The sequence below is a fragment of the Trifolium pratense genome, linkage group LG7 (genome assembly GCF_020283565.1).
Source record: "Trifolium pratense cultivar HEN17-A07 linkage group LG7, ARS_RC_1.1, whole genome shotgun sequence".
NCBI classification, from domain to species: Eukaryota; Viridiplantae; Streptophyta; class Magnoliopsida; order Fabales; family Fabaceae; genus Trifolium; species Trifolium pratense.
In genome coordinates this window covers 41,398,506-41,412,939 of record NC_060065.1, presented here as the reverse complement: position 1 = coordinate 41,412,939, position 14,434 = coordinate 41,398,506, and the positions used below count along the sequence as shown (strand labels likewise).

The window sequence follows — 14,434 nt, the reverse complement described above, 5'->3', positions numbered from 1 at the left end:
TATTTAACTTTTTTCTGGTACAATATATATTTAACTTTAACTAGTTCATCTTGCGCAATAAAATATGTAATTGGCATAATTTAATTTATTCATTACTAAGATACTAATGAAATTAGTTTGGTAAATCAATAACTAAAGTATCTTTTGTCAAATAATTAAATGAAAAAAAATTTATTCAATAATTAATTTATTCAAATAATTATATAAAAAAAAATTACATTCAAATAAAAATTAAATGAATTTTTAACATAGGGATACTTTTGTCTTTTTAAAAATCAAACACACTTCTCTCTTTTCTATTTCTCTTCTCTTTCTCTTAAAACAAACAATACCTCAAATTTATTCTATTTTTCTCATCTTTCTCTCTTTCCACTCTCTCTTTCCACTCTCTCTCTCTCTCACCTTTTTCTCTCTTCTCAATTTTTGTTCACAACCAAACGGACCCTAATGCTGTGTTTGGAATGAATAATTTAGCAGAGAGAGAAGTACAAAAGAGAAAGATAGCATAGAAAGGGATCATTTCTCTTAATTGGTTATGAGAAGAAATGCTGAAGAGAGACATAAAACTTGTGGTCCCCACCACTTTTTGGTTTCTTCTCATGTTAGCGAAGAAACAAGAGAGAAACAACTTTATTTGTTCACTTTACAATTATACCCTTATCTCATGCCTATTATTTCTTCTACGAGATTTGTTGCTTCAAGTAGAAAAATACTAATTTTAAATTTTGAACAATTAATTTTATCAAGTAGCACTGTAGCAATCCCGTTGCACCGTAGCCATTAAACTAATTTTTATCACATTATTTTGATTTATAAATCAATTCAACGAATACTACCAAGTGCTAACGGTACAATAAAAGAAACAAGGGGTGGGTGGGGTAGCTCAGTTGACATTTGCTGACTGAGCGGGTGTAGGCTGTTGGTCAGGGGTTCGATCCTTGGCAGCAGCAATTGTAGTATTTTCTTTGTAAATAAGTTGGTGGTACTTATAAACCATCAACTTTAAAAAAAAAAAAAAAAACAATAAAAGAAACAAGCCATTTATGTGAAGGGTATTTTCATCCTTTCAAAAAGTAAACACACCTTTTTTTCTTCTATTTCTCTCTTATACCAAACAACACATCAAATCTACTCTATTTCTCTTATCTTTCTCTCTTGTCAAACTTTGTCTTACCTCTTTCTCTTTCTCATTTTCTTGTCGTAACCAAACATACCCTAAGAAAAGACATGACTAGCCCTTCTCGTCTCATTCTGTCGTTTCAAATCTATTGAACCAAACGCACCGTTGGAGAGACAATTCAAAACCCTATACTATCAATTTAACGTTTCATTCACTTCACTTACATCAAACTTCTTTCCACCGATTTATCATCTCAATCACGATCTTCTTCTCTTCGTTTTGATTTCTCACTCCGTCGCACTTTCCGATTTCCAAAATCTACTTTTGTTTCTCAATCTTAGGGTTTTCGAAAACCCTAAAACGGTGGAGTAACACAATTTAATGGATTAATTGTTAAATTGTGTTCCTTTAGATTTATTTCATACACTAATGGTAGCGAATTTAAGCATTCATTTGTTCATTGCTACTCATCTGTTATTAAGGCCAAAATCGAAATTTTTTTCAACATGCTATGGTTTGTCCAAAACGCTACAACAAGGTCTCTCTCTATCTCTTCTCTCTCTCTCTGTTACATTTATGTACAATTTGGTGTTTTTTTTTTTTATGTACAATTTGTATTTTTGTTTGTGTTTCATAAAATTATAGGTGCTTAGGATTCTAAAAAAGAAATTTTGATTTATGTATATATTCTCTCTTGATTGACCCTTTTATTGAGAAAGATTGAATCTGCTGAGTAGTCTTGAAATATAGAAGATGATAATGATAATTGGAAGGGTAATATTGTGCCGCGTTGACCCATAGATGCTAAATATGATATTTGAGATTAGATGCCCACATTTTTATATTTTTGATTAATGGTCTTAAATCTTGAGACATTGGATGAGAAATAGGTTGATTTTTATGGCTCGATGACCCTTGAATGTGAAATATTACGGCTTTGTGACTCGATGACCCTATAATTCGAAATGTGACATGTGATGATTTTTGTGTCTTAATGACATCTGACTGCGAAATATAATGTAATATGATGGCTTTGTGGCTCGATATCCCTTGGATATGAAATATGATGACTTTATGCGTCGATGACCCTCGAATTCAAAATGTGATCAATGGTGGTTTTTTATGCCTTCGATGACCCTTAAATGAGAAATACAGAATATGATGGCTTTTTGCCTCAATGACCCTTGGATGCGAAATATACGATACACAGTGGCTTTGTGTCTCGATGATCCTTGAATGCAAAATGTGATATATGATGACTTTTGCGTCTCGATGACCCTTGAAAGCAAAATATGAAATATGATGGCTTTCTGGCATGATATCTCTTGGATGTGAAATATGATGACTTTATGCCTTCATGACCCTTGAATTCGAAATGCCATTAATGGTGACCCTTAAATGAGAAATACAGAATATGACAGTTTCTTGCCTCAATGACCTTTGGATGCGAAATATATGATATAGGGTGGCTTTGTGTTTCGATGATCCTTGATGTGAAATGTGATATATGATCATTTTTGTGCCTTAATGACCCTTGAATGCGAAATATGAAATATGATGGCTTTGTGGCTCGATATCCCTCGGATATGAAATATGATGACTTGATGCCTTGACGACCCTTGAATTCGAAATATGATCTATGGTGGTTTTTATGCTTCGATGACCCTTAAATGAGAGATTCAGAATATGATGGCTTTTTGCCTCAATGACCCTTGCATGCGAAATATATGGTGGCTTGGTGTTTCGATGATCCTTGAATGCGAAATGTGATATATGATCATTTTGTACCTCGATGACCCTTTAATTCGAAATATGATGGCTTTGTGGCTCGATACCCCTTGGATATGAAATATGATGATTTTATGCCTTGGTGACCCTTGAATTTGAAATGGGATCAATAGTGGTTTTTATGCCTTGGTTACCCTTAAATGAAAAATACGGAATATGATGGCTTTTTGCCTCGATGACCCTTGAATTCGAAATATCATCTATGATGATTTTTGTGCCTTGATGATACTTGAATGCGAAATATGGTATATGATGACTTTGCGCTTTGATGACCCTTGGATGCGAAATATAATATATGATGCTTTGTGTCTCGATAACCATTGAATGCGAATTATGATATATGATGACTTTGTTCCTCGATGACCCTTTATTGGGAAATATAAAATATATGGTTTTTGTCCCTCATGACCCCTTAATTACAAAATATGATATTGTGTCCCATCGACCCTTGAATTCTAAATTTGATATTTGAGATTAGCTGACCCTACATTTGAAAATCCTGTGACACTCTTATGTTTGTTCATCTTGGTGCCAAGAAGCAAAAATATCATAGTGTATTGTGTGGATTATTATCAGGGATGCATCCAAAAGTATACAAACTCGTAGCTCAACTGCTATAGACCGAGGAAAATACACGGTGTGGACAAGTGAAATGGACAGTTGCCTCACTGATGTGCTTGTGGAGCAGGTGGAAAAAGGGAATATAGTGGATAACATCTTTTGCAGCATTTGCAGCTGCACTGAAAGCATTAAATGAAAAGTTTGGTATGCATATGACAAAAGGGCATATAAAAAATCGGCCAAGACATGGAGGAAGCAGTTTGGGGTTTTGAAGGAACTCCTTGCCCATAGGGGATTTGTATGGAATAAGACGCAAAAGATGGTTGTTGCTAATGATTCAGTTTGGAATGACTACATCAAGGTAATATTGTTACCTGTGATACAGTATGCGCCCCATTAATTTATAGTTTTATGTTTGTTGTCTGATAAGTAATATTCTTATGTCACCCAGGAGCACCCTGATGCCAAGGTTTTCCGAGCAAAGTCCATTGAAAACTATGATAAATTATGTATTATTCTTGGAAATGATCAATCTATTGCAAGATTGTCTGACAATGTTACAGAAATTGATGTACATTTCACAGTTGATGACAAGGTTGAGGAGCCAGATCTTATCATTTTGTCTGAAACACAAACTGATGGAAACCTGACTAAGCACCTCAGGTGGACAGAGGAAATGGATCACTGGCTTGGAAAGATTCTCGTAGATCCAGTGAGGAAAGGGATAAAAGTAGATAATGTTTTTCGGACAGAAGCATATGAAAAGGCTGTTTCCTCCATGAAAGCAAAATTTGGGTATCATATAACAACATTTAACATTAAAAACCGTCTCAAAACATGGAACAAACAATATGAAATAGCAAAGGAAATTCTGTCTCATACTGGATTTAAATGGGACGAAACAAAGAAAATGATTATTGCAAATGATTCTACATGGATTGACTACGTCCGGGTATGTTTTCACCTATCTGACCATGAGAACTGTTAGATACCAATGGTTTACGAATTATATATCTTCTGACCAAATAAAGTCATTTTGAATGGTTTTATTCCCTTTTTCTTTTTATTTTGGAAAAGAGATAAGCCTTTATGCAGTAGTAAACTGAATTTTTCTTTATATTCTTTTCAAAAGCCAATCATCAATTATGTATGACAACTGTTTTGATTTCACCTGCTGTGTAATGCTAAGGCTTCTCATCAACTATTTGCACAGGCATTTGAAACTTCTTTCTATTATTTTAAGACAATTTGAGTTATGATTTTTTCAAATCCATGCTATTTAGATGAAGTAATTCAGGGAAATTGGGTGCCTGTCAAAATAAAAAAAATTCAAATATATATATATATATATATATATATATATATATATATATATATATATATATATATATTAAATAATTCAAATAGCGGCGATCCCGCTATCCTAGTTTTGGGGTTGGCCACTTCGCGCTGCTATCCGGGATTGACTACCTAAGAAATAAGGAAGAGGCAAAAGTAAGAGGTTGTCTGGAGAAGCCTATATGGAATAAGTGAGAAGTGTAATAGAATGAAGAATTTGCAGTAACATCGGAGAAGATGATATGGGGTTATCATATCATTTGGGGCAATTAGCGGGTGGCTGAAGCCATAGGACAGATAAAGCATTCCTGCTTCTCTGTTATTTTCTTTGTTTTCCGTCATATTTTATTAATCAGTACTTTTCATTCGTACATTGTTTGGAGCCCTAGTGGCTCTCTTGTAATTGTCTTACTAAAATATCAGTTCCTATTAGCATGAATTCTTGTTCCTCATTTTTCCTATCATCTCAGACACATCCAGATGCAAGGACTTACCGTGCTAGGGTCCTGGAGAACTATGAGCAGTTCTGCACCATCTTTGGCCATTTTAATGAGCCTTTGCATCGTAATGACTCTGAGCCTTGTGATGAGCCTTTGGAGTTTGAAAGTGTCTGTCCAGTTAACTATGATAGCAATCTTAAAGATATAATGAAGCATATGAGGTGGACAAGTGATATATTATGGACAGCTGTTTAAGTGAAATTCTTGTGCAGCAAATTAAACTTGGTAACAAAAGCAGATTTGACCACAAACTAAAACCTGCTGCATTGGAAGCTGTTGCGCTGGCTATTAATGAAAAGTTTAAGCTTTATTTGAAATATCATATTAAAAATCGTCTTAAAACATGGAAGAAACAATATGATATTCTGAAAGAAGTTCTGCGCCAGAGCGGATTTGAATGGGATGAAAACAGAAAAATGGTCATTGCAAATGACTCTTTGGAATGAATATATTAAGGTACAGATTTCTATATTGTATTGTTGCAGCACAATGATATTACTGTTGAGCTTATATAAATAACATTCTTTGGTTCAGATAAATCCTGATGCTCGAATTCTTAAAGGACGGATTATCTGAAACTATGAGGAACTGTGCATAATCATAGGTCACATTGATCCACCAGGTATGACCACTACTCGTGCTAAGTGCTAACATGTGTATGACTACAGATGATAATGTTACGGAAGTTCAAGATACAAATCAGTATCACCAAGGAACTGACATTACAACGGAAAAAGGAAAGAGTGTCACATGGACAGATGAAATGGATCTTTGCTTGACAGAGCTGCTTGTGAAGCAAGTGATGTTGGGAAACAAGCTTGAGAAAAATTTCAAGACCTCAGCTTACATAGCTACTCTAGCAGTTCTAAATGATAGATTTGACCTAAATTTAACAATAGAAAACATTAAAAGCAGGTTGAGAACATGGAGGAAGCACTATGTCCTTATGAAGCAGTATGTCCTTATGAAGGAAAGCAGGTTGTATTTTGTTTGGTTCAGTTGCTTCCAACTGCAGCCACAACCACATAGTGTGCATCTTTGTCCTAAATCCTAATCATTGCTCAATAGTGTGCCTACTCGGACACACCCGCACGGTGCACCATATCTAAGTATATATATGTGTTTCTATATATTCCTGACTATAAATCATATCTAAGTATATCTGTATGTGTTCGTATATGTTCCTGATTAATCATTGGCCTGTGTTAATTCAGAAACATCGTGATGCTAGGCGTCTGCGGGACAAAAGAATAGAGAAGCCTTAGCATTACAGAGATTTAGATCCTCAGGCCTTAGCATGAATGGGAGTAACTATAGAATATTGATTGTAGACTATATTGTTATAAAATGCAGATATGGATGTGTTTTAACAGAGTTTTAGGTCCTCAGGCCAATTTTTCACAAGATAAGGGTTGTGTTGAAACTTGAGAAAGTGAAGACCATGTGCACAGATTCCCACATTCACTGTACATGGCCTGACAAATTTTACGCTACAAATGTTTTTGCTCCTAACTCCATATAATAAGTATTTAATTTTAAAAGCTCACTTCATTGAATCCTGGTGAATCTACTTTTTTAGAGCAACTAGTTAGGAGTCCCGGTGAAGATTAATCTTTTAGGCTTTGTTTGTGAGTTAGGTTTCGGAGGCCTAAGTTTATATTTTGATATACATATTTGATATTTATAAAAAATTGAAAAAACATGATAAATGATCATATAATATGTCAATCACACTTAATTTTTGATTTATATAAACAAGTGGTCACACGGTGCCGTAATGCATGGATTATATTATCATATTATAGAGTTTAAAATCAATAACAAGTCGATTTTTTTTTTTTTGAAACAATAACAAGTCGAATTTTAAACCCATTATTACTCTACAAATTTTCTTAAATTTTTATGCCATTCTAATGTGTGGTCGGTTATTGCCACTAGGACAGTGTGCATTTCTAAATAAGCAGCAATATGCAGTAAGGTTCTAGCCAGTGCTATACCTACAAAACAAGCTTAGTATTATACAAAGAGCAAGAGTTGTTTTTCAAATTCAGAGTCAAAAGTTTTCTCATTACTTAGAGTGTTCCAATTCACTTCAAACACTTCCAATCGATAAATGGAAAATGATCCTTCGGTCAGAAATTGTAATTTCACTTCAGATGGTGAAATTTGAACTTCTACCCTTAAAATTATAAATTTGTATATGAAATATTAAGTTCAAATTTCAAGTTATATAATAAGGTATGTAAAAATTGAAAAATGTTATATATATAGAAATATTAATTAAATAAGTAGAAGATGCAATGCATTAGGAAAGCACTTCTTACTTCAAAATGATTCAAAAATATATTTGTAACGTCTTAATATATGTAAAAAATGCTAAAGAGATTTATAAATATAAATCACAGTTTCATCACAAGACACAATGGCAGGACATTAAGTTGGCAGTGAAATTATTTATTAACAAACAATCTTAATTTCTTTCCTCCAAATAGGAAGAATCAAGGTGGATAGAATAAAGGTCAGCTGATGAAGATGCAGCAGTCCATGGTTCACCATTCAATAAACGCCGACTCTGTGTTTGTGACTTGCTTGTCATATTTTCTTCCTTCTGATAGTAATATTGCCTCATTACTTCCATCTTCTTTTCATCCATTACTTCACTTGACTCTGGCACAAATTCTGGAACCACAGTGTTTCCTTCAAGCATACTTACTACTGACGACATAGAAGGCCTAAGGTTCGAAGTGACATTGGTGCATAGGAGAGCCGCATTGATCACCACCAGAGCTTCCTTTTTGTTGAAATCTGAACCTAATCTGCTATCAACTAGCTCCATTAGGTCACCTCTCTCTTTCAACATATGTGCCTGTTGAACAAAGAATACTTCTGTTAATATTTTTGATAAGTTGTTGTCTACTTGTTGTCAGAACGAGGAAAGGGTATATATGTAAGACACAAGTTGTTCTCGTTTAGAGTTGAATTATTAGATGAACAATGAACTATACATCAGAGAGTTACCCAATCAAGAAGATAGTATGCTTCTTCTTTTGTCCGATAAAGGGTGTTGCTCCTTCCACTAACAATTTCCAAGGCAACAATTCCAAAACTATAAACATCTGCTTTGTCCGTCAAATAACCATGCATTGCATATTCGGGAGCCATATATCCGCTACATAATTAGAACATATCATTGAAATGACTTGATAAAAGTATACAATGTGAGTATTGACTTGATAAAAGTATTCAGGGGAAGTCAAGAATTACAGTTACTCACTAGGTCCCAGCAATTCTAGTACTAATGTGAGTATTGTCCTCCTCATCCAGCTTGGCCAAACCAAAATCAGATATCTTTGGGTCAAGATCCGTATCAAGTAACACATTAGTTGCCTTGATGTCCCGATGAACAACCTTCAGTCTTGATTCTTCATGAAGAAATGCCAAACCTCTAGCAATACCAACACATATCTTCTTCCTTCTCGACCAATCTAATCTTATTTGGTGTTCCTCTGGACCTTTATTTGTGAATGTAATAAAAATAAAAACACGATACCGCATAGTAATGTGCTAAGTTAGAAAATGTGGACTAAAACATAAATAGCAACCGAAATAGACAATATATGAAAAATTACCAAATAAAGCACGAGCAAGACTATTGTTTGCCAAGTATTCATATATGAGCAACAACTGATCTCCCTCAACACAACAACCATAGAGTTTAACAAGATATGGGTGTTGCAAAGCCGAAATCATGCCTATCTCATTTAAAAACTCGCGATTCCCTTGCTTTGATTTAGAAGAAAGTTGTTTGACTGCTATCAATGTCCCATTGGACAAACATCCCTACCATTTTGAGGAATGTTATTTTGGTAGAAGTCGAAAAATACATGTAAAATTATAATATAAGAATTGTAAAACAAGAGAATTGTAAAATACATGCAAAATACCTTGTACACAGGACCAAATCCTCCTTCCCCAATCTTATTGGAAATATCAAAGTTGTTTGTTGCTTCTTTAATTTGTCTCAAGCTAAATAAACCCGTTTGAAGGTCTAAACTCTTCAGCTCTGTTAATTGACGTAAAAGATAGATCAAAGATATCTTACACTAAATATCAAAGATATCAAGATATAACTAGTCTCAGGTTCTATAACATGAAATAAGATATAACTAGCATTTCCTTTCGCGAGTGTTAGAGATTTGAAGTATCTTCTTAATCCTTACCTCTTTCTAATGGACCTATTTTACGTCGACATATTCTCCACCAAGCTATGCCAAATACAATTAAGAAAACTAGTGCTCCAGCAACTACTATTGCCACAATACTCCCTACAGGTATGCTACTTCCTTTTTTTTCCACTGGGGGTGTAAAGTCTGCATGATTATGATATATGATATTTACATATAGATTACATTAGAGGATGAGAATGACTGTAAAAAATAAGTAAACGTAGGAAAAAATGATGGCGTAAGAAGAAAAACTATTACTGACCAGGATCAACTGATATAGCCGATATAAGAGGACCATATACTGAATCAAAAGGGAGACCAGTTGTCCCTTTCCCAGCCCAATGAAGGCGAATCTCCAAGTTATTATTGGTCACAATAGCAGTGAACTTCTTTATGATTGCCTTACCAACTCCACCGGCTTCTTTTGCAATATTGAAATCCTTCAGCACCAACCTTCCCTGAATATAGATGTCAAATATACGCCTTCCAAGGCTGGTATATGTTTGATCACCTGTAAACATTATCTCCGCAAAATGGAGATTTACTGTGTAGTTTCCATTTCCCAGGCAAAATCCATAATATGTTAAAGAAAGAGGAGAAACACGTGCATCCGTATACAGTTCGGCATTTTCCATGGCAAGATTAGTTTTATTAGACCAGGTATAGTAGTCCACCTTAAGGCCAGTATCAAAGAAGTGACCAGTGTTGCTAAGAGCCCAGTTCGAACCACTCAGGTGAAAGCTTGCTGGTCCAACTTCATATGAATCATCGTCATATGTCAAGCTTTTATTAGAAGTTACGGACTTCCCACCACAATTGATATGGAGAGAGTATGAATCTGGAATGACCACCCGATGAAATAAGTACAATAAGATATCACATTAGAAAAATCTATCAATAATAGGAATAATATATAAATAAATTGAAATGAACAATATAAAGGTAATCCATGACAGATCAACTTACGTTTAGGACAGCCATTGTTCCCCAAACATGAAACCATTCCCCTGAGAAAATAATGAAGTTGTGTAACATGTCAGCGCAATATCATCATATAATCTGTATAAGCTATATACATAGAATAATTAATTATGACTGATAAGTAGTAGAAAATAAAACTTACAAGTTACTTCTCTTTGAAGATGATGAAAATAAATTCCTAAAGCACATTGTAAACATTCAAATCTCAGATAGTTTCTTAAAATTGTTGATATAAAAAATAAAAAAAGTACACAAATATAAAACCTGTGATTCTTACACTGTTCCCTGTTGACATGTCAGCTGCTCTGGATTTTCAATGCTCAAGTTGTTATACGATAGATCTCTGTGTCAGTATATAAATGTAATTCAGAATAAAAAATGGAACAAACAAACAAACAACTAGGAGCCATGACATAAGTACAAGTGAACTATTCTTTCGCCTTTTACTAAAAAAAACAAACAAATAACTATATGTAACACTTTGTGGTATGGAAATATGAAAAATCGAATAAGTAGCATTTGAAGGATTACTCACGTGTAGTCTGGTCTAGCTATCCAATTTGGCAGTGGTCCGGTAAAAAGATTTCCGGTTAAGTATCTAGGTAACACAATAAGATAAGTCAATTTATAAAACTTATCATTAATCGCATCGGAAATCATAAAATCACATTGGAAACAAGAGCTTACAGTAAATTTATGTCCTCGAGGACGCCCAAAGTGTTCGGTATCTGTCCACTTAATTTGTTATAACTGAGGTCTCTGAAAAAGAAATTATGTTCAGGATAGGTAGTATTACTCGAGAATAAAAAGGGTTTCAGAAAAGCATTGTAATGAAGCATCTTGTTTTAAAAGCATATGAATAATGCAAGAAAGTTTCAAGCATAACACCGACCCGAACAAATTCAAAATAACTGCATTACATTACTTACAATGATCTTAAAGTGGTAATATTTCCAAAATATTCAGGAACTATTCCTATAAGATTGCAACTCCTCAGTACTCTGTCAAACAATTTGATGATACGTAAATATTAAGTGCAACAATGCCTTATATAAATAATCCAAGAAATTCACTCACAATGTATCCACTACTGTCAAGTTAATTAGTTGCGGAAAAGGAGAATCCGGTCCTTTCAAGTCAGTTATTCTCCTGCATAACATATTGCAATCATGGTGAAACTCAATACTTGAGGAAATTGAAACCTTAACCACAATCTATGAAACACTGATACATATGAACATGATTATAACCTTGACACGACAACAACTACTGACACCGAACACACATTCAATATGAAGTGCCGGTGTAACAAACCACAAAGAGATACATTATACTTACAAATCAGTGAGGTTTTTTAGATATGAAATTCCAGAAGGAATTGGGCCACTTAAACCACTCCCTTGCATCACCCTGTTGAAATTTAAAGTCATTCTTTTGACAAACCAAATTAACTAGGAAAAAATTGATGATTTAGAATTTCATAAGAAGAAAGAAAAGGTTCATACATCCTGTCAAGACTTGTCCAGCTCTGAATGAAATCAGGTATAGGACCAGAGAATTGGTTATCGCAAAGTCGACTGCATTTTTAGAGGTTAAACAGTAAATAAAATATTACTATTTACATGAACATGAATACAATGAATGTAATTAAATACAACAAATAAATGATTGCTTACATTTGCTTCAGTTTAGTGAGCTTAGCATATGTTGCAGGTAAATTTCCAGTAAAATAGTTCGAGGAAAGAATCCTAAAACAACATTGACAACATTGGAATTACGGATTACGATCACTGTTATAGCCGCTATTTGACAACATTGAAATATAGAAATTGTGATCAATTTCGAGTTCGTCGAAGGGGCTTACAGTCTTTCAAGCTGGTGAAGATTCCCAAGCTCTGGAGGAAGATTTCCAGATAATTGATTGAACTTCAAGATCCTATGAATTTCAAGTTTCAAACTATTTAAGTTGCTTGAAATGTTTTCATAAAATTAACACGGGAAAATTACTTACAGCTTTTGCAGGTTGGTGATTTTTCCAAGCTCTTTTGGGATTGGACCTGTTAATCGATTTCCTAATAGTGAACTGCAACAAAATTAAGAAACATGCAAAACTACTTAGAAGATTATATTTCAAAATTACATTACTCAGACGCATGAGGTGTTACTGAAACATTTCTCATATTCATTTACTGATTAAATGCTATTAATCAACATAATAATAACAAGAAATGAAAGAAAGGGTTAGGGAAAGTACATGTTGACAAGATTGATCATGGAACCCCATTGTGGTGGAATTGTACCATTAAGGTAGTTGTTTGCGAGATCACTGTAAGTATTGCAATGAGTAATCAAACATTAATACTGAATTATGATAATGAGACAAATTTATTAATGAAATTACTAATTAGAATTAGAATAACATACATTTCTTGGAGGTAAGGCAATTTCACAAGTTCTGTTGGAAGTGTGCCCGAAAGATTTTGTGACTTCAGAGCACTGCAAGGTCATTGATTAAATAGTGCAAATTTAAGACACTAAACGAGATGGTCTTACAAACCAGTTTATATTGTATCAGAGCCTATTGGTTCTGTTGTGGCAAGTGTGAGTTAAGTCGCTTAGAAAAGTTGAAGTTGAACACGTTATAAACCTAACACCTTAAAGTTTTGGGTTAAAGTGTGGTGTCCAACTCATTTGTAGAGTTGTTCTTAAGTCCAATGTGGATGATCCCCTAGTTGCCCCTTCGTGACCCAACAAGTTCAGGAGGTAGTAGAGGCAATTTTCATCTTACAAACCAATTTTGTAGGATTGAGTTAGGGCCTAAATCTCAATTATAAGATAGTATCAGAGCCTCTTGAAGATCCATTAAATTCGATAGTGTTCGACATAAATGGTACATTGGAAAAAATCCAAGTTCCACATAAAATAAAGATAACTTTGAAATAAAGAGTCACACTCCTCATATAACATACTAACTAATTAACATATTAACAATTAGCCATTCAAGCCATTAAAAAAATAAAACATTACAAGCCAATTTTATTTATTTATTTATTTTGAAAACTCGGTATCCGGCTAATGACCGACTAATCCGAAAGGACCAATCCCACATCTCACTTGCAAGGGACCCATTTAAAGCTAGAGTTTTTTGTTTTGCTCTGTATGGACTAGCCCACCAAAATTGATACTAACGGGAATTGAACCGAAAACCTTGAGAGGAACACACTCCAAAATCCCAAACCAACAGCACTAGGCCAACGTGAGACATACATGCTAACAATATGGAGATAGAGATAAGGGGACATACATGCTAACAATATGGCAGATAGTTGCATTGGCAAAAGAACAATTGCAAGTGACAGCATTTTCAAACCCTTTCACTTTCACAGAAGATGTCCAATTATTTTCTCCACTACATGGATCTTTGCTGAAATCCCAATCCTTCTTCCCAAGTGTCCTTCCTATGTCTTTCATAACTTGTACTGTGTATATTCATTCAATCAAAATTAACCAACATATTTACATCATCATAATGTTGCAACATTAATGCCTCAGCAAATTAAAATTGAGCTTTTTCATACTATACTAAAAAATATGAATTAGTAACAAAAACTAGAGATTAAAAATAAGGTATGAATGTATGTACCTTCTTGTTGTGACAGAGTAGCTCCACTAGTAAATGAAGAAATCAAACAGAAGGTAAGAAGCAAAATGTGGAGTAATAGAGAGAAATTCATGTTTATGATGATGTGCTTCATATTTGAAGATAATAAAGTTTATTGAATGTGTAAGAGTTATATCAAGGAAGGATATGAATTATTGCATGGGACGGGACAGGAAAGATAACTTAAAATATTAGCCACTTTATGACTTTATGACTTATGAGAAGTCAATAGAAATGTGAAATAGACAAAATAATATGA

General features: G+C 34.1%; 3 protein-coding genes across 4 annotated transcripts in view; 1 reads left to right on the top strand and 2 right to left on the bottom strand.

Moving 5' to 3' along the window:
• LOC123894914 (probable leucine-rich repeat receptor-like serine/threonine-protein kinase At3g14840) overlaps positions 1–14,434 on the bottom strand; it is a 103,913-nt gene that overhangs the window by 12,243 nt on the left and 77,236 nt on the right. The gene's annotated exons all lie outside the window — the stretch shown is intronic.
• Positions 1,201–6,887, top strand: LOC123894929 (L10-interacting MYB domain-containing protein-like). Its single transcript, XM_045945066.1, has 5 exons — positions 1,201–1,658; positions 3,485–3,830; positions 3,921–4,421; positions 5,278–5,763; positions 5,842–6,887. The coding sequence occupies exons 2-4, from the start codon at positions 3,789–3,791 to the stop codon at positions 5,500–5,502; spliced, it is 768 nt and encodes a 255-aa protein (XP_045801022.1). The 5' UTR covers positions 1,201–1,658; positions 3,485–3,788; the 3' UTR covers positions 5,503–5,763; positions 5,842–6,887.
• On the bottom strand, positions 7,639–14,385 carry LOC123894918 (probable leucine-rich repeat receptor-like serine/threonine-protein kinase At3g14840). Its single transcript, XM_045945049.1, has 23 exons — positions 14,158–14,385; positions 13,819–13,993; positions 12,939–13,010; positions 12,769–12,840; positions 12,526–12,597; positions 12,379–12,450; positions 12,191–12,262; positions 12,020–12,091; positions 11,853–11,924; positions 11,592–11,663; positions 11,444–11,515; positions 11,202–11,273; positions 11,050–11,112; positions 10,792–10,857; positions 10,657–10,692; positions 10,500–10,540; positions 9,796–10,371; positions 9,528–9,677; positions 9,252–9,370; positions 8,937–9,147; positions 8,582–8,819; positions 8,326–8,476; positions 7,639–8,173 (listed from the first exon to the last, which is right to left on the bottom strand). Exons 1-23 carry the CDS (start codon positions 14,267–14,269, stop codon positions 7,778–7,780), a joined length of 3,054 nt encoding a protein of 1,017 aa, XP_045801005.1. The 5' UTR covers positions 14,270–14,385; the 3' UTR covers positions 7,639–7,777.